Below are 24,640 nucleotides of genomic sequence, written 5' to 3'. Positions count from 1 at the left end.
CTTCTAGTTATGTATTCTGAGCTTTACATCAGTAAATAGTCTTATGGATAATGCATAATGTTGGAATAAGCTTAATGGGAGAAGCTTCTATGTATTAATAGGAACATGCATGTGTCAGACTGAGTCTGAGCAACATCTCCATCTCTGCAACTGAATGGAAAGGCCCTCTGGAATGTTATTAGAAGGAAGTAGACAGAAGAGGGAGAGGTGAAAAAGTTGGCTAGTAGAGATGTGTAGGATGCTATCTTTCTAAAAAAAATCATCGTGTGGAAAGGGAAACAGCCCTGTTTTGAGTGTCTTCACAGAGCAACATTAGTCCCAGTAGGTAGACTACCTAGAGGCAGAATTCAGGTTGATATAACCAAGAATTTTGAACTGCCCAAAGTGGTTCTTGTCCCTGGAGGAATTGTAGGGGGCTAGGGGATTGGGAGGAGACATCCAGGTATTTGTTAGGGCTGGTTTTAATAGGAATTCATACACTGGGTGTGAGATGAGAAAAGGTGCTCCTGTTTTTGATACTTTACCTTTATTTTCTTAAATTGATCACTAACCTTTGATATTTGTGGCTTGAAAATGCTCAACTTTGGTATATGTTAATATATTTAGTCATTAGCTTTTAAAAGCTTATCATTGCCCATTTCCCAGTTTATATTTTTTGTGGCCTTTCGAGGAGTATGTGATGAACCAAGGCCTTGTTTTACTTAGATAAATTATTTAGAATACATATTATTGTTGTAATGTGACAGGGTGTTCTAGGAGATAATTTTTTTTTTTAGATAATCAGAAAACATAATCTCCAAATCAGCAACAGTTACGTGCTAACTCCCAGGAAAGGTAGTGGCAGGAGATGTAGTAGAACATTGGAAATATTTACGTATTTATTTTAATAATCCAAATGTAAAGTGTACAGAAAGGAGTACTGCAGGTAGAGCTGGATACAATTTACAGTGAAAGGCACATTATGGTTTTGGTTCAGAATTCAGCATCTGTGACACCAAAAAGAATAATTTGTTCTCACGATGAAAATAATTAATAACATTTCCCAGTATCTAAAGGAACTTTCATCAAAATAGGATTTGAGTGAAGGTTTGAATATAATTTAAAACCATTGATTCTCAGTTCTCTAGTTGAAGCTGACTTCCTTGCAAGGTATTGAGATGATATCTTATATGACAGGTTGAATGGATTTCAGTAGGAGAATGCTGCTAAATTGAGAGCTTTATGATTATATTACATTGGCTGTACCCTTCACATTTATTAATTGCAATTGAATGTATTTTTCTTCAGTGAAATTTGGTTAGATATAGTGACATTGTCAGAATGCTTTTCCCAGCATAGTTGAAATTTCTGGCAAGATTATTTTTGGTGTTTCCCTACCACAATGCTAAGAGCAGGAGTATATGATTTCCTACTTTGAAATAGGCTAAAAAAGAAATTTATTTTATTTATTTTCTATTAGCAATATGCCAGGATAGGAAGGTACAGATTAGCAAGAGAAAATGAATTTCAAGAGATGACATCAGTTGTGACTTTTCTTTTCCATTGTGAACTCTGTATGCAGCAGTTGTTAATGGATGCTGGATATTATTTTTTAAAGGATCAATTCACTGATTTTTGAAAGTTGATCAGCCAGTGGGCAATATAATCACAAATGCATAATTTTAGTTGACTCTGGTTGAAATTTCTTTAGGTAGCACTTAGATGCTAATAATTAATTGAGATTGTGGGTTGTCCTAGTGACCAAGGAATTTGCTTTTTAATCCTTTCAACATACCTTAAAATTTTGTAAAAGAAAAATTGTTCTTTTTAAGATTTGACTAATGTTACAAAGATACAAATCATTTATTTTACTACCTATAAACTGTTTCAGCCCACTGAAGAAAAGCTATGCTAATTTATATAGCTTTGACATTTTATAATTTTCATGATTTTTAGATAAAGGATTTTATATTTAAAACTTTAATAGTCTAGTCTGAGTTCATTTATCTTTAATTTTTGAAATGGGTAGAGTAATTCATAACAGTAATTTTATTCCTGTAATGTAATATTCACTTCAGTTCATTTGTGCATTAAAATTCCTTTAAGACCGTTATTAATGATTTATATAATGAAATGTCATATTAATCACAGAAGTTTTCACATTTTATTATTCTCTTCCATGTTAATACTATCTTTATGATCTCTATTAATGTTTTATATCCTCTAATTTCAATTATAAATCAAGAATATTTTCATGTTTTTGTTGGTATTTGCTTTTCAGGGGTGCCACCTTTAAAATTTTATGACTTTTTCCCTACATATGCAATATAAAACATCTTTATTCATATAAAGGTAGTTAATTATGTCTTTGTTTATAGTAAACTTTCATTGACAAACTTATAGTTATAATATTTCTTTTCAAGCTCAAAGATTAGAGCGACTCCGAAAAGAGAGACAAAACCAGATCAAATGCAAAAATATTCAGTGGAAAGAAAGAAATTCTAAGCAATCAGGTAAATGGAAATAATTTTAATTCTTAATTTGAGATTTATATATTTAGCTTATATTATAATATAAGAACATTTATTTTTAATTTATCCTTTTAAATCCTCTGGGTAGGTACTTCTTGTGTTTGGAGCTTTGAACTCTTTCATTTGTGTGCCTTGCTCCTCTGAAGCTGTGTGTTCTTTAGGTCTTGTTTATTTAGCCACTCTTCACTCTGGGTCATAGGGATTTATGCGTGCAGTGGACAATTTTGTAACAACTGTCACGCCAGTGCTTCGTTCTTAAGGTCAAGGAGTACTCTATGATTTTTTTGAATGGTCCTCTCGATTATAGATTCATTCCTCTTGTCAGTTCCAACCTAGACTCCCTTGCCTCATTAGTGGCCTTAATAACAATGTTTTTTGCATATATGCTAATTCTTTTCCTTTAGCTTAAAAACCATTATGTTGCTGGTATTATTAGCATTTGATATATGTGTTCATATGGTATGTGTATAAAGACTGGCCATATTTTATATTTTCAAAGCTTCAGTCTCAGCAAGAAGAGAAGACTTTTAAGAAAATTTCAAAAGTAAAATGGTATTAAAATATTTTGTAATGGTTATATTATGTTTTCTAGACTTTCTCTTTTTTTCTCTTTTGAAAGAAATGTCCGCAGTCTGTCTTCTGTATCCTCCCAGCACCTCCACACTGGCATGTAATAGATACCTAATAAATATTTGTTGACTGGCTCCGTTGCGATATAATAATTATAAGACTAACCATATTAATGATTATTAACAGCAACACCTACCTAGTGGTATATATTAGGCACTTTACATGCATTACCTCTAATGCAATGATCTTGTAAGGTGTAGGTATTGTTGCTGTCATTAACAGATGAGACAAAGGCTCAGAGAGATTTGATTAACTTGCTAAAGTTATACAGCTAGGAGGTAGTAGTGTGATAGGGTCATGTTTTGTATCCAGCTGTGTCTGCATACAAAGGCCAGTCTCTTTGTGCTAACCTACACTGTATAAAGTGCTTATTGCTTTTTTCTACTATGATTATAGACTACAGTATCCTCAGTAAATACAGTTTTCTTAATTACTGATTCTAAGTGATGACTGTGTAGAAATCCCATTCACTTCTTTTTCTTCCTTATATCTCATTCTATGACTTCCTATAACTCTTCTTAAATGTCTCTTTAGTTTTGCTCTTGATACTTTTAAAATCTCACTAAGCTGGCCTTTTCTGTTGATTCAGTTAATACTTCTCTCTGTTGTATTTAACATAAACTGAAAACACTTTTTATCATTTATCTTGTCCCCTTTAAAATTTTTATATATCTTAATGCAGTTCTTATTAATCTCTTAATACAGAGCCAGTTCATCAGAGCTCTTGTATCTCTCCAGCTACCCTTGGTTTGCCTTCTTCACTTCTATATCTTTAAAAATTATAAATAAAAAATAGAGTGAAGAGAGCACCTCAAATATAATTGCATTAATCCCTTTTACAATGTGAGAAATAAGTTCTTCAGCTTAAATTTTGACACATCTAATAAAGAGGATTTTTGTTTGCTCCTCCCCTATTCATTCTTTAAAGTCTAATTCACTTTAACTTCTGTTCAGTGTTTCACAGAATATGCTGCAGAAATGGTCAGTTCCTCTTTGCTTTCATTTGTAACCACACTGTCTATTGTATATGTATTCTCTCTCTCTTTCAGTTTCCTTCTCTCCCTTTTCTGTCTCATAGATTTCATTAAGTGACCCCATAATCTTACTTCTGAAGAAGCTCCTTAATGTGCCTGTTCATGCTTGAAATGCTATCCTTGGTTCTAGCCAGACCAGCAGCTTGCCTGGTGGTCTTTCCTGACACTTAGAGGGAACCTCAGTGCACAAAGGAATGTCTTTGAATCTCTCTTAGGCTGGGTTCTATCATTAAACTACAACTGGCACTCTGGTTGTCCTGAAGCATGCTAGAAAAGTGGAATCAGCAGTCCACTAAACATTTGTCTGGCAAACTTGAGTTGCCATTCGGTTTTTATACATCTCTCAAAAACTTACTCTCTTTTGGCAAGAAATAGCATATCTAAATTCTTTTGATTTTCATTGGGAATTTTGGTTAGGTAAATCATTTATTCATTCCTTCATTCTTTTTCTGCTATTTATGCTTTGTTAAAATCCTTTCATTTGTTTTTCTTTGTTTTATTTCACTAGAAGAATTATTATTCTAAATATAATAACCTCCCCAGAAATGTTTTTCTTTCACAAATATTCTATCTTAGTTCAGTCCATCCTTTAAGACACAATATAAATGCGACCTTTTCGTAGATGAAATGGAAGAGCTGGTAGAGGCAATCTGGTCCATACTGTGAAGTTCTTTATGAACTTACTGATCCATTTGCCATGAGATCACATGATAAATGAAATACCTTAGAGTAAGATCCTTTTAGTATTCCTGTAACTAAAACTGCATGGATAAATGTGAAGATAGTGTCATCAGAAGTCTCCTTCGTCAGGAATAATGTCATATCAAGGTCCAGCTATTTTTAATTTTATTGTCTTAAAATGGTATTGGTATTCTTTCCATGATTAGTTATTACTCTTATTCATTGAGTCATTTAACAAGTATTTCTTCCATAATTTTGGTGTGGCTTATAATGCTATGCTAGTTGCTTGGAGAGGAATACATGAGTTCTGTTGTTAATAAGTTTGAAGTCTAATTGGAAGGCAAAAGCTTTTTATGTATGAAGTGAAATAATAGCTCAAAACAATAATATAGTTTATATCAACTATTTATAAGTATTCTTAAAGTTATATAACCTCTATTATTGGTTTCATAAAATAATGATTTCCAAATGCAAACTGTATAAAAATCATAAATGCATCCAAAAGTGCATGTTAAATGTTATTCCCTATACATTTCTAGGCCCTACCTGTGGAATTTCTGATTCAATAGATAAGGGGGTGGGTTTCTTAAATCTATATTTTTCAAAAGCTCCCTGGGTGATTTTGATGAGTAACCAGCTCTGGAGTATATAATATGTTAGCCACTAAGTTTGTTTCCTCTTTATGCAAGTTCAGTAAATTAGCTGTTAATATGTCTATATTATAGGTGAGAAAACTGGAATTCAGAGGCTAAATAACTTTCCCATGTTACTTACTCATAAGTAATAAGTGGCAAAGCCAAAATTTTTTTCTGGCCAGTCTGAACTTAAAGACCTTAGTCTTTCCACTGTGCTCCATACCCTCCCATATCATAGGCAGAAAGGAGCTGCTTCTGAAGTTTTGGGTATTGAGGAGTCTTTGGTGTTCCCTGTTCCTTTCCCTCTCTGGCATCTGTGGCCAGAGTTTGGGGAAGTTACCAAGCCCTCTATATTAAAAAAAAAAAAAAATTCTAGAGAATGTAAAAAAAAAGGTAAAAATGAAAATAAGCTACCAGTTATCCCACATCAATAGATAACTGCTGTTAACATTTTGATGTATTTATTCTAGATTTCATTTATCTTGGTCTATATATTTCAAACAATACTCAAATCTATTATATATGCTCTCTTTTGTGATTTTTATGCACACAAGTGCATAAAGTGTTGTTGTCTCCATACAAATCCTGCACTTTTACATTTCTTATTAAGAGTATTTCTAGATGCTTTTACCATTGCAAATAACATCTTCTTCCTCATAAGTTTCTTACTGGTCTTTTGTAAAGAAATCTATTGTTTTAGTATATTTGTTTTGTATCCCACCACTCACTAAACCCTTATTAGTTCTCATATGCATTGTCATCTTCCTGAATAGTATGTGATTTATCATAATACTGATAATTAAATTTTTAGGCTATTTTTCCAGTTTTGTATTTGTTGGGGACTTCCAACCATTTATATGAGTGAGGACTTTTCAGTTGTGAATAACAAAAAGCAACTTGAGGGAGAGCTTCAAGAAGTCCATTTGTACTTTATGAATGGCTTGGAGCCAGGAGGAAGGTCTCTCAGGACCTCCTGCATCTTATCTCTGCTCCGTTGTGATGCTGTCTACTTCGTTCTCCCTTTCTGCTCCCCATGCCACAACTTTTTTCTGCTTCTCTGATCCAGAGTTATTCATTTAACAAATAATTATTATTAATAAATAATGTTATTCATTCAACAAATAGCGAACAAGACAAAGTCCTTGTCTTCGTGGAGCTTATATTCTCATGGGGGAAGATAGACAGTGAGCAAACATAGTATGTCAGAATGGGATAAGTGGCATAGAGAAGAATACAGCCAGGTAAGGAAGATAAGGAATGCTAGGCAGGGGCTTTTGCTATTTTATGTAAGATCATCAGGGAAGGTAATGTTTGAGCAGAGATCTGCAGGAAATGAAGGAGTGAGTCATGCAGATACTGGGGGATGAGTGTTCTAAGAGGAGGGAACAGCAAGTGTAAGACTGAGACAAAAGTATACCTGGTGTATTCAAGGAATAGCAAGGAAGGGTACCTATTGGTTAGAGTAGAATAAGCAAGGGAAGAGTGGGGTCAGAGAAGTCAGTAGTGGGACTCCCAATCATGGAGGATCTTGTGAGGAATTTTATTTTTACTCTGTAATGAGTTGATTTGATCAGAGTAGTGATGTTATAGGTTACTTACTTTTTTTTTTTTTGAAGTTTAAATTTTCTTTAAACCTTCTTATTACAGAAAATTTCAAACATACATAAAAGTAGAGAGAATGGTTTAATGAAACCTTGACACTCATCACCCAGCTTCAACAATGATCAATATTTGGCTGGTTTTGTTTCATTGTAAATTCTACTACCTGCCTTCCTGGCTTTTTTTTTTTTTTTTTTTTTTGAGACAGAGTCTCGCTTTGTTGCCCAGGCTAGAGTGAGTGCCATGGCGTCAGCCTAGCTCACAGCAACCTCAATCTCCTGGGCTGGAGCGATCCTTCTGCCTCAGCCTCCCGAGTAGCTGGGACTACAGGCATGTGCCACCATGCCCGGCTAATTTTTTTTTTTATGTATATATCAGTTGGCCAATTAATTTCTTTCTATTTATAGTAGAGACGGGGTCTCGCTCTTGCTCAGGCTGGTTTTGAACTCCTGACCTTGAGCAATCCGCCCGCCTCGGCCTCCCAAGAGCTAGGATTACAGGCGTGAGCCACCACACCCGGCCTTTCCTGGCTTATTTTTAAGCAGATCCAAGCTATTATATAATTTCATGCCTGAATACTTTGTGTTTTTAACGTATAAGAAAATTGCAGTACTACTGCTCTCCAAACAATTCTTTAATATTATCTTAATATTTTTCATATTGTTTATTTTAATTATTATAGAGAAATCTTTATTAATTATATTATTACATTAAAAAGAATATTTTAAATAACTTTCTTTATAATATATATTATACAGTATATGTAAATAATGTAATAATATTATAAAGAAATAATTCTTGGCTGGGCGTAATAACTCACACCTGTAATCCCAGTGTTTTGGGAAGCTGAGGTGGGAGGATCACTTGAGGCCAGGAGTTTAAAACCAGCCTAGGTAATATAGTGAGATGCCATCTCTACTACAAAACAAAAAAATTGGCTGGACATGGTGGCATGTACCTTTAGTCCTAGCTACTCAGGAGGCTTGCTTGAGCAGCCAGGAGCCTGAGGTTACTGTAAGCACCACTGTACTGCAGCCTGGACTACAGAGCGAGACCCTGTCTCTTTAAAAAAAGAAGAAGAAGAAGAAAGAAAGAATTCTTTAGTATTACCAAATATCTAACCACTATTCATATTTTCCTTATTATTATTTTTTTTTCTCTTTTCCAGTGACAATACTGTGGAATACCTAATTATTAATATCTCAGATTTTTCTCTTTCTGTTTTCTTTTCCAATTGGTTAGTTCTAGTTTGGATCTAACATCCTCATATTACTTTTGGTTAATATCTCTATTTTTTAAATCTATAGATTCTCATTCACTTTTTTCCTTGTAATTTATTTGTTAAAGAAACTGGGTCATTTGTCCCATAGAATTTTCCTACATTCTGGATTTTGCTAATTATATCCCCATGTTCTCATTTAATATGCTTCTCTGTCTACTGTGTCCTATAAACTGATCTAGAAACTTGCTGAGAATGAAGTTTGATTTTTGGTAAGAGTTTTTTTTTTTTTATGTTGTTCTATACTTCATATTGCATTGTATCAGGAAACATGGAATGTCTTCTCTTTGGGTTGGGGGAGGGGAAATGTCTTCTTTTTTGTGATGTTAAGATTGATGGTGAAATCAAGTGTTGTTCATCCATTAAGTTACTCCTGTTTGCTTTTCACCTAATGATTTTAGTGGCCATTAATGGGCATTGCTTAGATACATTATTTCATCAGGAGTTGCAAAATAGTGATTTCTAATTTTCTCAGTCTTTTTTCATTTATTAACTAATTTTCATATGAAGAACTTTTCCTAATCTGTTATTTGGTTAACCTTAGATATAGTCCCTATAAAAAAGGATGAATGCTTGATTCTTTTCCTTTTAAAAGTTTTCAGAATTATGAGTTTATTCCTTAGATCCTAGATAGATGAACAATGAGTGTCTTTTCCTTTATATCATTATGAACTCGTGGGTTTATAAAGCATAGTTGACACTTTTCAATTAATAATAATTTCAATTATTCTTTTTGATGCTAAAGGTATTCTTTTGTGTAGTGAGTTCCTTCATATTGGCTACTAGGTTTTGTGTTAAACGCCAATAATCTTTCATAGCTTCCTTGCTTTCTTGTATGACAAGATGTTCCAGGCTCATCTTACATATTTCCTTCTCCAAATCTGGAATCAGTCATTTTTCCAAGGATTCTTGTTCTTTGTAGTGGTAAATGGCATTTGGAGACTACAGCCTAAGTGCTAGGGATGTTCACTCAATTAGTTTTTTCCCTATATCCCTTTTTATTGAGTAGAGCTCAGAACAAATTTTTTTAAAGAGAAAATATGTTGTGAGTTAATGCTGATAAGTCCAATTCAAATTTGTGGTTAGAGAATATTTACTTTTTTGCTTTTATGTTTGTGTATCTTTTTCTTTTATGCAGAAAATCTTGGTTCCAGAATAGAAATACAAATGTCATTACTAACAACATGATTACTAAAATGAATAAGATTTTTTTTTTGTCTTTTGGATATATTTCATTAGGGAATGTACAGTCAAATTGCTGGGTAATAAGTTACTTAAAATAGTTCCGCTCTTTGTAGTTAACCTGCCAACTCATTACATGTAGGTTCATTTATTTCATTTTGCCTTTGTTGTTAGAGATTGTACTTTTAGTTTAATTATCTTTTATAATTATATAACATATTTACATGGTTCCAAAGTCAAAGACATAAAACAAGATAAAGTCAGAGAAATCTAGCTTTAATTTGTGTTCCCTCCACTATTTATTCTTGCTTTTCTTTTCTTTTAATTTCTGTTCTTTCTTTCTTTTTTTCCTTTTCTTTTCTTTTCTTTTTTTTTTTTTTTTTTTTTGAGACAGGGTCCTGCTCTGTCTCCCAGGCTAGAGTGCAATGGTATCATCATAGCTTACTGCAACCTCAAACTCCTGGGCTTGAACCATCCACCTGCCTCAGCCTCCCAAGTAGCTGGGACTACAGGTGTGCGCCACCAAGCCCAGCTAATTTTTCTATTTTTTTGTGGAGACAGGTTCTCACTCTTGCTCAGCCTGGTCTCAAACACCTGGCATCAAGTGATCCTCCAGCCTTGGTCTCCCAAAGTGCTAATATTACAGGTATGAGTCAATGTTCCCAGCCCTTCATTTTTGTTACAGTCATTTTTTAAAAAGGCTTTGGTTTTTCTGTCCATTTAAAACTATAAATAAACATACTCATATTTATATCCCCCTCTTTTAAAATTAAAGTTAATATGCTATACACACTATTTTGTATAATGGTTTTTTCACTGAGGATTATTTTGGAGCAATGTATGCTTCAATCTGTTTTATAGTTACATAGTACTGTGTGACATGGATATGCCATAGTTTAGCCAACCAGTTCCCTGTTGAGGATATTTGATTGTTTTCAGGCTTTGCTTTTGCAAATGGCGCTATAGTGAATAGCCTTGTGCATATGTTTTTTGTTTTGTGTTGTTTTGCCAGTGTATTAGATTAGAATCCTAGAAGTATTTGGCTTAAAGGATGAATGTATATGTGATTTTTCTTGATAGTACCAAATGCCCCTTCACTGGGGTTTTGCTATTTTGCATTCCCACCAGTAACATGTAGAGTGTCTTGTTTGCTCATAGCATCAAACTTTTAGGTTTTTGCCAACCTGCTGGATGGGTATCTCAATGTAGCTTTAATTTGCATATCTCTTATTATGAATGTGGTTGAATATCTTTCCATTTAAGAGTCACTTGCATTTCCTAGTTTATCATTTGCTTCTTAACTAGTTTTTCCCATGCAAAAATTTTTTATTTTTATGTGGTCAAATTTATTCATTTTTCTTCTTATTCTGAAATTTGTAACATATTTTAAAAGACTCATATTGGCTGCTGTGTGAAGAAGAGGGAGGAGTCGAGGTGAAGGAGGCCAGGGCAGAAACCGGGAAGACCAGTTTGAACATGATGTTAATAATCCAGGTTTGGTAGGTGTAGAAGCAGGTCTGAATATCTTTTGAAGTGTCTGTTGATGGGTAGGATGTATGGTGTGAGAGAGAAGAGTCAGGTTGACTCCCAAGTTTTTGACCTAACAGGATTGAGTTGCCATTAACTGAGAAGGAGATGATTGTGGGAGGAGGAGCTTTGTGGGAAGATCAAGAGTTTGGTTATACACATGTAAAGTTTGAGATACCTAGTGGACATCCAAGAGGAGGTGTCAAATAGAAAGTTGGATATGTGAATCTATAATTTCAGGGAGTGTTTATGGTTAGAAATAATCTTTTGGGAGTCACCAGCATATAGAAGATATTTATTTGTCTTTTCCCTTTTTATTTATTTACTTTTTTTGAGGTAGACTTTACATACAATTACATACTTTACATACAATTCCCTCACCTCAAAAAGCTCCCTGGTGCCCCTTTCTAGTCACTGTTTCCCAGAGGCAATCATTGTTCTGATTTATATCATCACAATTTAGTTTTGCCTCTTATATAGATGGTATTTAAAAATACAAGGCTGGCTGAAATCACCAACAGTATAGATGTAGATAGGGAAGAGGTCCAAGCTCTGAGGCTTGGGGAATGGGGCAGAATCAGCAAGGGATCGCAGGAGGTGTAGCTTGAAGGAGAGGAAAGAGCCAGATAGCCAGCTAGAGTTGAGTCCATGGAAGCAAGTGAAAAAAGTGTTTAAAACTGGAGGGAGTGATGAACCATGTCAAATGCTGCTGTAAAGTCTTGTAAGATGAGGATTAAAAATTGACCAATAGATTTAGCAACAAGGGGGTCATTGATGACCTTGGTGAAAGCTGCTTTGGTGCAGTGATGTGGCCTGAATGCCTGATTAGAGTGGAGTTGAGTGAATGGGAGTAGAGGGATTGGACAGCAACAATATAGACGAACATTTTGAGGAGCTGAAAAATACGAGAGTAAATGGAAGAGAGGCAATATGGGATAGAAGGAGAAATTTTTTTTTTGAATGAGCAGTGTTTCAGTATCTTTGCTTATGTGACTAATCCAGTAAGAGGGAAAAATTGAAGTGGAAGACTGATAAGAGAATTGCTGGAGTGAAGACCTTGAGTTGGCAAAAGGGTTAGGATTTAGTGCACAAGAGAGGGGCTAGCCTGAGATAGTGGCACAGGCAGTTCATCTGTGGTAATAGGAGGAAAGGCAGGTAGAAGCGCAGCTGAGAGCATGCAAAAATTCTCTTTGGTGGTTTATATTTCTCCAAGCTATAGGAAGAAGGGGAGAGGGCAGAAAGTATCAGGCTGAGGAAAGAGGTCCAAGTGTGAATTAGCCTGACAATGGAAGAGTCATCACCTCACACCTGACCCTACTAATAATCGTTGTGTAACTTATGTTTGCTGTATTCCTTGTAACTTATCTCTTAGTATCTTGTGAGAACAGTTCTAAGTGAGGAAAATACCTCGTTCTTGGCCATAATAGGTATTCCATAAAGGATCATTTCTTTCCCAAGTGTAGCCATCAAACTGTTAATGGAGTATAGGTAGAAAAGTACTTCTTAATATTTAAAATATCACTTTAATATAATTGTAATCTAACACCTTTTCAGATGTGCATTTCATATGTTGATTACATGCACTTATATATTCAGAATCTGGAATTGTGTAGTGAGGTGCCACATTTTAAAAAAAGAATTAGATTTATCATTTTTCTTCTAGTTTGCCAGTCAAATCTATAGGGACTTGTATAATAAATTTGCTTCACCAATCTGTTGTCTGTTGGAAAGGTAGTTTTAGTTACATGTTTTAAAAATTCTTAGTAACTGAGTTCTGTTGGTGTCTCTTGGTTTAATTTAACTATGGTCAAGAGGAGAGTGAGGTTGAACCTATTTATTGCAGATTTTAAAATCTCAGATTGATTTATTTAAAAGTTTAAGTATGGGCATTTTCTAATTACAAAAATTAAAACCATAATGACCTTCACATACTTATCATCTAGCTACCACCTCGATTGATGTTCAGATTGGTTTACAGAATTAAATGATCTTTGAGACAATATAGAACTAACTTATCTTAATTCACTATGGAGGAAGAGCTGAAGATTCAGATTTAATAAATAATTTAATCTGAATTCTTGCAATCATTATCTTATTCATTCATGCAACAGAATCTATTGAGAGTCTGCTTTCTTCCTTAGTGCCTTTGAGCAATGGCTAAGGGCCATGGTTGGGTACAAATCCTAGGTCTGCTACTTACTATCCATGTGGTTTAGGGGTAATCAAAATATTCTAGGCTCATTTACACGTTGACAACATTGAAATAATGCTAATATATACCTCATAGGCTTGTCATGAGGATTAAATGAGATATGTTGGTTTGCTCAATAACTGTTAGTTACTGTTATTAATATTATAAATACCCTTTCTCTTTTTTCTTCCATATCATCTTTGGCATCTAGATTTTGTGCTAGGTATCATTGGAAAGTGTGAGAGAATTAAGATGTGCATCTTGACCTTGAAGGACTAGAATTGCAGACTCATATAATATTAGAACCAGGAGGATCTTTGAGATTATCTAGTTTGACAAGCCCAAAGAGGTTTAGTGAATTGTCTAGTGTAACATAGCTAGCTATAGTGGCCAAGCCTTGCAATATATTCATATCTTCTAATTGTGATTGTTCTTCTTATAAAATGACTACTCTGTTGCTTTGTCCTTCCTTAAGCCTTAGTCCTTCTAAATTGGCAATCCTGGCCTGCGTGTTTTCAGTGTTCTGCCTTTTCAGTGCGCAAACATTGAAGTATATGTGGGGCTTTCTATACACATCAGACGTGAACATGTCCCTGGGCAACTCCCTCCTTAAGGTTCCAAGGAAGACTTTTTAGGGAAGGTGAACAAGCTGTCTCTCTGTGTGTAATCACAAAGATATTTTTATCTTCCTCTTGTGTCACAGCCCAGGAGTTAAAGTCACTGTTTGAAAAAAAGTCCCTCAAAGAGAAGCCTCCAAGTTCTGGAAAGCAGTCAATATTATCTGTACGTCTGGAGCAGTGCCCTCTGCAGTTGAATAACCCCTTTAATGAGTATTCCAAATTTGATGGCAAGGTAAGTAAAAGTGAGACTTTGTCCCTTTAAGTAGAACTGTAATTGAGTGGAATTATTGATGTTATTATTAGATACATAGTTTCAAAAATGCATGATAAGATGTCAGTTGACAATTACAGAATGTCACTCACATTTTCTAAGAATGTAGATATAAAAAGGTATGATTTGGGGCCAGTGTTTTCTCCATAGTGATATATCTGGGAGGACTAAAACAAAACAGTACTGAGATCTCTTTCTCTCTTTGTATATAGATAGATATATTAGGACTGTTTTGTTGTAATCCTCCAAAATGTTTGTGTGTGTGTGTGTGTGTGTATCCATTTTATTTCCTAAGAATACTTGAGAATTTGGGTTAGTTGGATTGTGATTAATCAAGGTCTAATTGCATTGGGAATGCCTTGAAAGTGGTTTGAGAAGGGAGGCAGTTTGCATTCTTTTCTGATTCTTTATTATAACTGCAGAAATTGTTGAGGTTTGAGCCTCATTTCAGAATTCTAGGCTATTGCTTTGCATCTCAGTATTTCACTCTAGGGGGATCTTGTGTGACTATTGCTGTGGAGGATGACTATTTTTTCTGGAGACAGGGTCTTGCTCTGTTGCCCAGGCTAGACAGTGCTGGCATGATCAATTATAGCTCACTGTAGCCTCGAACTCCTGGACTCAAGCAATCCTCCCTCCTCTACCTCCAGAGTAGCTGGGACTCCAGGGGCATGCCACCACAGTTGGATAACTTTTTAAATTTTTTGTAGAGATGTGGTCTCAGTATGTTGCTCAGGCTGGTCCTGAACTCCTGGCCTCAAGCAATCCTCTTACTTTGATCTCCCAAAGTGCTGGGATTACAGGTGTGAGCCACTGTGCCTGGCTGAGGGTAACTTTATTGTTTTTGCCTATTTGTTCTAACAATTTGCTGTTATAAAATAAAAGTATTATTTTCCTTGTAGAAAAATCGCCATTGTTTTAGGTGGAGCCTAGTTCCATGTGCAGCACCCTTTCTCCCTACCCCCTGCCATTTTGTGTCTGTCTGCTGACCTGAGCAGAGCCTTTTTCAGGAGACAGTAACGGTTGATTTTTATATTTATTGCCATTATATTTGCTGCCTGGCAGTTATGTTGGGGTGCTGAGTGATAGCTTTTTCCCTGGAGGGGTCGTGTACAATTTGTCTTATTTCAACACTACATTTAATAAACATGTAGCTCTTTGCTTATGTTTGCATTTTTTTAAAAAAAATTCATGTGCTGGTTCTGTCAGTTGTCATCTTTGAGCAAAGAGATGTTTTCAAAACACTTTTACCTCATATAGTTCAGCATGTTGCCATAGGTTTAAAGAAGCCTGTGTGGCCATCGGCATATGAGATTATTGATGTTTCTGGGGAAAGAGGGCAAAAACTAGAAACAAAATGTATAAATAGCATAAAGTTCCCAATATGCTTGGGATATTTTCTCCAAAAAACATCTGAAAGCACTTTTAGTAAATTATAGATTGTATTGATGCAAAGCCTGCCTATGCTGCCTTCTTCTGTTTCTACTTGTGGAATGTGGTGAAGAGAAGGAAGTTTGTTGGTGAGGGACAGGAATGCCAGCCTCAGGAAAATGGCTGAGTTTGACTCTATAGGATTTTAAAAAAATACTATAATCGATTCATTTAATATGAAAAATTTGTATTGGGATTAAGTTGTATGGCTGGAATTTATTTGCTTCCATTACCTGATACCATTTCATTGTTTGAGGATATAATTTCTAGAATAATTGTATGATGATGCTTTTATGCCAACAAAATAGCACAGATCTTTTAAAATATTATATTCTAGAATTCTCCATATACCATTAGACTTAATTGTTTAGGTTTGGCTTTGTCCGAAGATTGTGAACTCTGGTTGAGATATTTATATCTAACTTCTTATTAGATATCCTTTGGATATTGCCAAGGAGAAATTTTTTTTAAAAGTAAGCCATTTCCTCAGTCACAAAGGAATTATTTTTGCTGGATATGCATTTACATGTAAGACTCTCAATGCTTTTGTCATAGCAAGTTCATTTGTAATCTACAAAAGATGTGAGCATGGAACAGTCACCATTACACATTGATTAAGAAAGATTTATATATTGATAAGTCTATCTTATGATGTGATGCTATTTTATTATTATCCTCCTATTATAATTGCTAAAATACAATTAAATCCTTGTTCTCATCTGTGACTTAATATTGATGCGTTTGGCAGATATGTAATGAAAGTGGCTAATATTTGAAGGATATTGTACTGTACATATTAAATTAGTCTTTCTTTATCTTTGTGAAATGCATCAATATGATATTCAATGACATCTCAATGATTAATAGAGAATTATACTTGAGTCAAGCCTCTTTGTAACCTAGAAATTAAAATGACTATTCAAATAACACCTCAAAATGATCAAATTAGCATTTTGTGATTGCATAATAATGGGATTGTAGTAGTTATAACAGCACTGTGGCTGCCTCTAGAGTTAAGATCATGTCATCCCCTTGATAATAAAGCCTTTTCCGTGAGACTCGACTTTAATAATTTCCAGATTGATTCTTCCCATAAATCATCTGACGTTCAGCACTAAATTTTTGTTGCTGTTGTAACTTAAAATTATTTTATTTTTATTCAGCTCATATTTAAGAAATGAAATGAGTGTCCTATTTTAATGATTCACCATCTTGTCATTGGAACTGCATGCTTTTTGCCTCAAATGTAACGGTTTTCCATGTATCTTGATACTCCTATGTATTTTTTGTAAAGGTTTGTTAAAGCCTCTGAAATATGTACAGTTTTTTCCCTACAAATATTCAGAATGCTTTTCTTGGGAATAACGTTTGCCTTATTTACATAATTAACTGAGTTGCTTAGGTCTCCTGGGTAAATGGTACATAATTAGGGAGAGAAGGGGACAGGGAAGAGTTTGGGGTCTAATTAAATATGCTAAAAAACTACTTAATTATGTATTTCCTCAAGAGACTAACTGCTGTGAAATCCTCCTTAAGATTAAACTGGTGTTAGATTTGAGAAAAGGATTTTGCTTTTGGTATGGCTTTACGATTATATTTATGTAGTTCAGCAACCACATCTAGTGTTCTTAACAGTTTGTACAAATTGGATTGTTGGTTTTAATGATTCTAAGGATGAGCATCTCTTAGCTATTGTGTTAAATTGACATGAATATTTTCAAGTAATTTTTGGTTCTTGTAGCTGATTAATGATTTATGAAAAGTTTTTTATAGTGATTGGTTAATAATTTTTTAAGGCATAAAATGAAAGGGAAAGGCTGTACTTAGGTATATGCTTTAACAATTTTTTGATCTGGTTTATTATTGTGTTTATACTATTTCTTTGGCAGATTGGTGATGCTATCTGTGACCTGTTTTAGAATTTTAGATTATCAATAACTCTGTTTACTGATCATTTGAAGTTCAAGGTAGATTACAAAGCAGTTTTAGGGAATGCTTTGGTCAGACCAGGCAAAATCAGCCTCAGCCATTTGCCTGAATTATTCAGCATTTTTGAGAACTGGACCTCTGAATAGCCTTATTAACAAAACAAAACCTCAGTTCCAGAGGTTGTGACAAATAGAAAACTTCTTATACCAGTCCTGATTTCACTGTGTGTGGAAACTGTTGGTTGTGACTAGGAGTTGCTTTGAGGTGACAATGGAGTGGGCTCTGCTGATGGGCAGGAAATATTCAGCACTGATTGCAGTGCCTCAGAATATGATTTTTTGACATGCTTCTCCACCTGTTTCAAAATAGGTCATGTTTTAAGAAATACATCTAACCCCTGCCATTTTCTTTTTCTTTCTTTCTTTTTTTTTTTTTTTGAGACTCTTGTCCTGGGCTAGAGTGCCATGGCATCAGCCTAGCACACAGCAACCTCAAACTTCTGGGCTCAAGCAATCCTCCTGCCTCAGCATCCCAAGTAGCTGGGATTACAGGCATGCACCACCAGGCCCAGCCCATTTTTAGTAGAGGTGGGTCTCTCTTGTTCTGGTTGGTCTCAAACTCCTGGCCTCAAGTGATCTTCCCAGCCTGGGCCTCCCAGAGTGGTAGCATTACAGGCGTAAGCCACTGCGCCCAGCCTAAATCTTGCCATTTTCATGCCTGATCACTTATTTGAGAAGCTTTTGCTAGTACATCATCACTATTCTGGTCAAACAGTTTGCAGATATTATCATCATCATTACTAGACCATCAGAAGTTCAAGTACCCATTTCCCGTCAAACAGTTACTAATAAAAAATGATACTGATTATCAAATTATGTCATCTCAGTCAGTTTTTTCACCTCTATGAACCTCCATTTCTTCACCTCTGAAAAGAGATGAGTGTTTCTTCCTCACAAGGCTGAGACCAGTAGATAGGATGATGCTAGGATGAGAGGCAGTGTAATTGAGTTAGTAAAGCAACATCAGTTTGAATCCCAATGACTCTACTTACGCCATTTCTTGGGATCTTCATTTCCATGTGAAGGCTCCGTATCACCTAAAATTTACATTAAATAAATTTCTTTGCTTTTCTTTTGTTAATCTGTCTCTTTTTACGGAGGCCCCAGCTGAGAACTTAGAAGGGTAGAAGGAAAAAATATTTTTTCTCCCCTGCAAGCTCCAGCCCTCCTGTGTGGAATGAAATGATGACAGTATAGCTTCTTGATGAGGATTGCATAAAATGAAGCCTATTTAGCAGGACATGTAGCACATAGTAAACACTCAACAAATACCCACTTCTGCTGCTTTCTTTTTGTAAAGGGAGAGGGCGGCAGTGATGATGTCTCTTCCAATGTACTTCTTAGGTTGTTGACAGGATTGAGTGATGTGCTCTTAAAACCAGGATTTTTGAATAGTGTGGTTAAATGAGACATGCAGGAGATTGAACTGGATGTAGGTGGTCTTCGTGCTGAAGTTGAGATAGTCCAGTGGTGCTTTGGCCTTTTCATTTCAAATAGGAAGATTAAGACAAGTAATTACTTCTTTTTGGGGGATGGATGGCTATTTTTTAAACATGCAGTGAAAAAATAGTTTGGTATTAGTAATTGCATGGCAATTTACTAACATGTTAAATATCTATTTGACTTAGCTAAATACTACTCTAAATATAAGGGAGGATGTTTGCCTTGACAAGTACTTAAAAAAGCAAACCAGTTCTGGTTCATAGAGACAACTGTGACTTTGATTGTGTTAACTTGTTGGAAAGTAACCATTTCTCTGTTAGAAACTGTTTTAACAGGGAAGCTGCAGTGAGCATGGGGGAAGGGATAATTCATGAGTGCTAATTGCTTGGCTGTTAATTTTCATAAGTGTTGATAGAAGCAGTTCCTTAAATTAAACTTTGTTTAAAATGTATCAGGGGAAATATTCCACAATGTCGAGCCTGAAGTGAAAATTAATATGAATGCTGTGGCAATTAACACATACTGGTTAATAGCTTTTAGCAGCATTTTGGGATGATAGTCCTTAAATACATTTTGCATGCTGCTCTTGTTTCAGCATTGTTCCAGTCTATGTCTGGATAATTATGAACAAATGTTTTCTACAGTCATTGGCATCAATAGCTCTCTTCGAAGAAAGTCACTTAAAACTTTGTGGAAAAGCCACTAGGAAATGTCGCAAACTCAGAAAAGGTCAGCAAATTGAAATCTTACTGAAAAAAAAAATTGTCCTTAGAAGAAAATGCACCTCATCTGAATTTGGAAAATTTGCTATTAAATATTGTCATAAGAATGGTCCTTTCTAATATGTTAAGCTACTTTAGCTTCAGGGTCTATTTCTAAAAAAATAAAGCCTGGGCTTTTTAGTGTTGGCTATGTTTCTAGACAGCAGCTTTTGCTTATTGCTGCCTGAGCTTAGGCAGCGACCTTGAGCCTAAGGGCCTTTCTGGCCTTCCTTCTCCTCTACTCTCCCTCATTCCGGAGCTGAAGTGCCCCCTCCCAGATGGTGACTGAAAATGAAGTTGGCTCCAATGCCCCTTCTTTTCAATAAGAGTTCTCCTAGGTTTTGTTGCTTAGTGCCCAATAAGAGACAAATCTAGGGTGACTGTGTATTTTCAATTAGGAGCTATTTGTCTCTGATTGGGTTTAGTTTACATACTTTTTTTAAATAGAGAAGAAGAGTAAAGTCCCGAAATAATTTTAGCAGTTATTCTCTTGGCTGTTTGTCTCTATGACTGTATTTTGCTAGTCTTCCTTTTCATAGATCAGTTTTACTCTATTTTATTTCTGAAAAAAGATGTTAGATATTCACTACCTCTTTACACATTATGATTTTGAATAGAGGGATCAAATACATTAAAAACATCTTTTATGAGATTATTTTCTCTTACCATTATATCAATGCTTTCCCCTTCCTTTTGCTTGACATTATGCTAAAAATCCCAAGGGAGACCTTGGGATTTTTGTCTTAGTGGTATTCATAATTAGTTAAATAGGAATCTTACAACAACAAAAACAGTGTTTGTAGTATCTTACTCTGAAGTTAAATACTCTATGCTGAGTTCTTAAAACTAGCTTATTCTACTCTGAGCTCTCTCTGTTAGACCTCATGTCTGTAGTTTGTTCTGAATCTTGCCAGTCTGTGGTGGCTTCCTTTGGTTGTACAGCCATCTTCTAGAAATTCCCATCAGAGATAGAATTCATCATTGACTTAAAGGCTTTTCAAAAGAAGGTAGAATTTTGCAGTGGAAAGAACTTGTCAGTCAGTCATAAGAATGGTCCTTTCTAATATGTTAGCTACTTTAACTTCAGGGTCTATTTCTAAAAAAATAAAGCCTGGCTTTTTAGCTTGGGTAAGAATCCTAGTTTTGCCATTTACTTGTTGTGTGATATTGGGCAAATCACTTTGTCTTTTTGAGTCTGTTTTCATGTCTATAAAATGAGGTTAATGATACTTACTTAAAAATATTATTGTGAGGATTCCTTTCTTGTGAAAATGAGAAATGCATACATAGCAAAGTGCCTGGTACATGGCCAGTGCTGAGAGACTATTAGTTCCCTTTCCTTTTACCACATTACTATTCATTTACTTCACATTTGAGGGCCTGCTATTAAGATATGCCAGGCACAGTTAAGTAAGTGATGGTTACAGTGGTGATCAAAAACAGACCTGGTTTCTGATCTCATGGAGCTTCTTCCCTTGGTGGGAAGATGGATATTATGTAAATAGTCCTCCTTATTAGCGGGTTTCACATCCACAGATTCAACCAACCTTGGTTTGAAAATGGAAAAACAAAAACCAACAATGAAAAAGAATACAAATTTAAAAAAACCAATTCAGTATAACAACTATTTACTTTATATTTACATATTATAAGTACTGTAGGGATGATTTAAAATATATAGGAGATTATACTTGATAATATACAAACACCACACCATTTTATTAATATATAAGGAACTTTTGAGCATCCCCGGGTTTTGGTATTTTGGGGGCTCCAGGAACCAGTCTCTTGACCCAACAGCCCAAAGGATGAGTAAGATAGCTAAGTGAAGGGGGGGTGAGGATGTTCAGAGGGTCTGAGGCAATGGGGAGCTTGGCAGTTTCGAGTAACTGAAAGAAATCTGTGTGACTGAAACCCCAAGGGTGAGGTGGATCTGGTGCAAAGTGAAGCTCAAGGGGCAGACCAGGTATGACTGGTAGAGGTGTTTTTTTTTAACCTAAGAGCATTGGGAACCCTTGAACAAGTTTAAATGGGGAGGTGAAGTAATCAGATTTGTGTTTTGGAAGATCACTGGGGCTATGCTGAAGTACGTATCCCTGAGAAGGGTTTATGAGCATAGAGAGAGCAATCAAGAAACTTTCTGCAGTGGTTTGGGTAAGAGAGAGTGGTAACTTGGGCTTATTCATTGGTAATGGAGATGGAGTGGATGAATTCAAGAGAGATTTAGTAGTAGACAAAAGTAGTAGGATTTGTCTATAACCATATCACCCTGAATGTGCTCAGTCTTGTCTGGTCTTAGAAGCTAAGCAGGGTCTGGCCTGCATAGTACTTGGAGGGGGACCACCTGGGAATATTGAATGCTGTAGGCTTAAAAAAAAAAGTGGTAGGACTTGATGATGGATTGTATATAAGGGGATGGAGTAGAAAGGGGTTTCAAGGGCAATTTTGTGGTCTGAGTCTGGCTTGTGGAGCTGGATGAATAATGAAATCATCCTTGAATTAGGAAGCACTGAAAGAGGGCCAAAGATGAGGTGGACAGTCCCATTGTGAGCTGGTTTGGGCCTGCTGACTATAGGTTACAGGCTGTTATCATGTCCTTAAAGACACTATACATCTCCTTTTGGGGGTCATGGGGTACACTTGTTTGGTTTGCAATTGGGGATTCTAAGGTAGTGTTCCCTGAGATGAGAGTGGCATTGGAAGCCAGGAGCTTCTTCTTGTTCTCATTTTGTAGCCAGCTTTGGAACTGGCGAAGGGCTTGCCTCCAAATGTCAGTCATCTTCCAGACCTCAGTCACAATCCAGGTGTCAGTCACCTATTCTCCTGTAACGGAGATGTGTTCTCAGATGCCCAAACCAACTCACCAGGCTATTCAGAGGGGAAAATGAGTAAGTGGTTTTTATTTTATTTTTTTTTTTGATAGAGTAATTTTATTTTATTTTTAAAGACAGGGTCTCACTCTTATCGCTTAGGATGGAGTGCAGTGGTGTGATCATAGTTCACTGTAGCCTTGAGCTCCTGGGATCAAGCAGTTCTCCCACCTCAGCCTCCTGAGTAGCTAGGACTTGTAGGTATGTCATCACACCTGGCTAATTTTTAATTGTTTGTAGAGACAGGGTCTCCCTGTGTTGCCCAGGCTGGTCTTAAACTCCTGGCTTCAAGTGATCCTCCTACCTAAGCCCTCAAAGTGTTGGAATTACAGGCATGAACTACTGCATCTGACCTGAGAGAGTAATTTTAAATGAGGCAGATGTCAGATGTCATTTAAGAAGCTATATTGATTATAATTCTTGAAGGTTAGGGGACTAAGAGGTAAAACATGGACATATTTTTGTTATAATGTTGTGGTACTACCTTCTCTCTAGCTAGTTAATTACTAGGTTAGCAGAGGGAATCTGGTTAGAATGATTATTAAGCACTGAGGTCCCAGAGAAAGCCTAGGAGACAACCCTTGAAAGTATGGTGGGGACAGGGGACAGTGGCATTTTACATTCAGCTTCTTCATCCTGGGGCACCATGGTCTACATGGTTTGCAGTAGAGAGATTTTCTTCTTGCTCAAAAAACTAGGCCCTGATTTTGCTATCTTGAAGACATCTAGTCTTAAAGAGAAATCATATGACAGATGGTCCAGAGAAATCATGTGACAGCCTAGGATCACCCAAATGGGCAAACACCCAAAAGGTGTTTTAATTCTCAGAGATTTTTATTTTCATTCTTATTGACATTCACAGTCGCAAAATGGAAACGCGAGTTCCAAGACTGGAATGCCACATGGTAGAAGGAACACCAACAGGGAATCAGCTGTGACTGTTAGCCCAGCCTGTGCAGTTCTTTCTCTGAGGTCTTGAACAAGTCATCTCCCATCTTTGACCCTTGGTTTCTGCATATTTATAATTAGGACCTTGGCTTAGGTAACCTCTTGGTTTCCTTTTGGCTTTAAGGTTCTAGAGTTTTGTGATTAGGGAGGTGACTGACATCAGTGAGATGTAGAGGGTTACAGATGGGAATACTTGAACTCTTGAAGAGTTAATCTGTGTATACATTGGAATTGTCCTATTAATTATTATATAACAAAATTATGATATAGAGAGTGTTATCTCTAGATGAGGTGACAGGCTCAGAGAGATGATGACTTGCTCAAGGGTACCCTACTAGTACATGGCAGAGCTGGTATTCAACTTCTTTTTTCTTACTGCAGTACCATAGCTGTTTTTTTTAGACTCTTATTGTTATGGAGAAAACAAATGCTTTTAATGTTTGAAAATTTTCAAAATTAAAAAAAAAAGTTTTTCCTTTACCAGTGAACTTGAATCAAATCTGATAGATTGGTTTAGATCTTATTAGTTGTGTGAGTTGGGTAAGTCTCTGTACCTTGTAAAGCTTAATTTCCTTACGTATAAAAAGAAGAAATAATGAGATATTGGGGCTGGGGAAGGGGGAAATGCTTTACACATAGAAGCTAGTATATGCCCCACAAATGTCTTTCTTTCCATTGATCTTCCTGTTGTACAGAGTGGATTCATTTATACATCTCCATCTATCCAACAAACTGTTTACTAAGCCCCACACTGTCCTGGCTCATTCCAAACACTTATTGCATACTGGCTCTGTACCAAGCACTGATAAATAAGATCTGGCTAACTACCCTGGAGGAACTTGAAGACAAGAGCAGCCACATAGCCAACAAGTGGAGGACCCACACTTCACACACAGGATTGTACTCAGTCGGAGGACTGTGACAGTGTTTCATGACTTCAGGTGCATCTAACTTAGCAGAGGAACAGACCCATGAACAAGGAACTGGAGAGTAAACGTATCAGGCACTGTAGTGAAGATCGATATGGAAAACTCTAAGAG

At 35.9% G+C, this 24,640-nt stretch overlaps 1 protein-coding gene across 1 annotated transcript in view; it reads left to right on the top strand.

Moving 5' to 3' along the window:
• Positions 1 to 24,640, top strand: part of MAPKAP1 (MAPK associated protein 1) — a 221,129-nt gene that overhangs the window by 7,413 nt on the left and 189,076 nt on the right. Inside the window, 6 exon segments of the mRNA XM_020289475.2 lie at positions 2,403 to 2,492; positions 13,972 to 14,120; positions 19,617 to 19,637; positions 19,639 to 19,672; positions 19,675 to 19,710; positions 19,713 to 19,750. Of these exon segments, the coding sequence (XP_020145064.2) occupies positions 2,403 to 2,492; positions 13,972 to 14,120; positions 19,617 to 19,637; positions 19,639 to 19,672; positions 19,675 to 19,710; positions 19,713 to 19,750 (368 nt within the window).

The sequence above is a fragment of the Microcebus murinus genome, chromosome 12 (genome assembly GCF_040939455.1).
Source record: "Microcebus murinus isolate Inina chromosome 12, M.murinus_Inina_mat1.0, whole genome shotgun sequence".
Lineage (NCBI taxonomy): Eukaryota > Metazoa > Chordata > Mammalia > Primates > Cheirogaleidae > Microcebus > Microcebus murinus.
The sequence above is the reverse complement of the archived record's forward strand: the minus strand, read 5'-3'. Positions and strand labels throughout refer to the sequence as shown.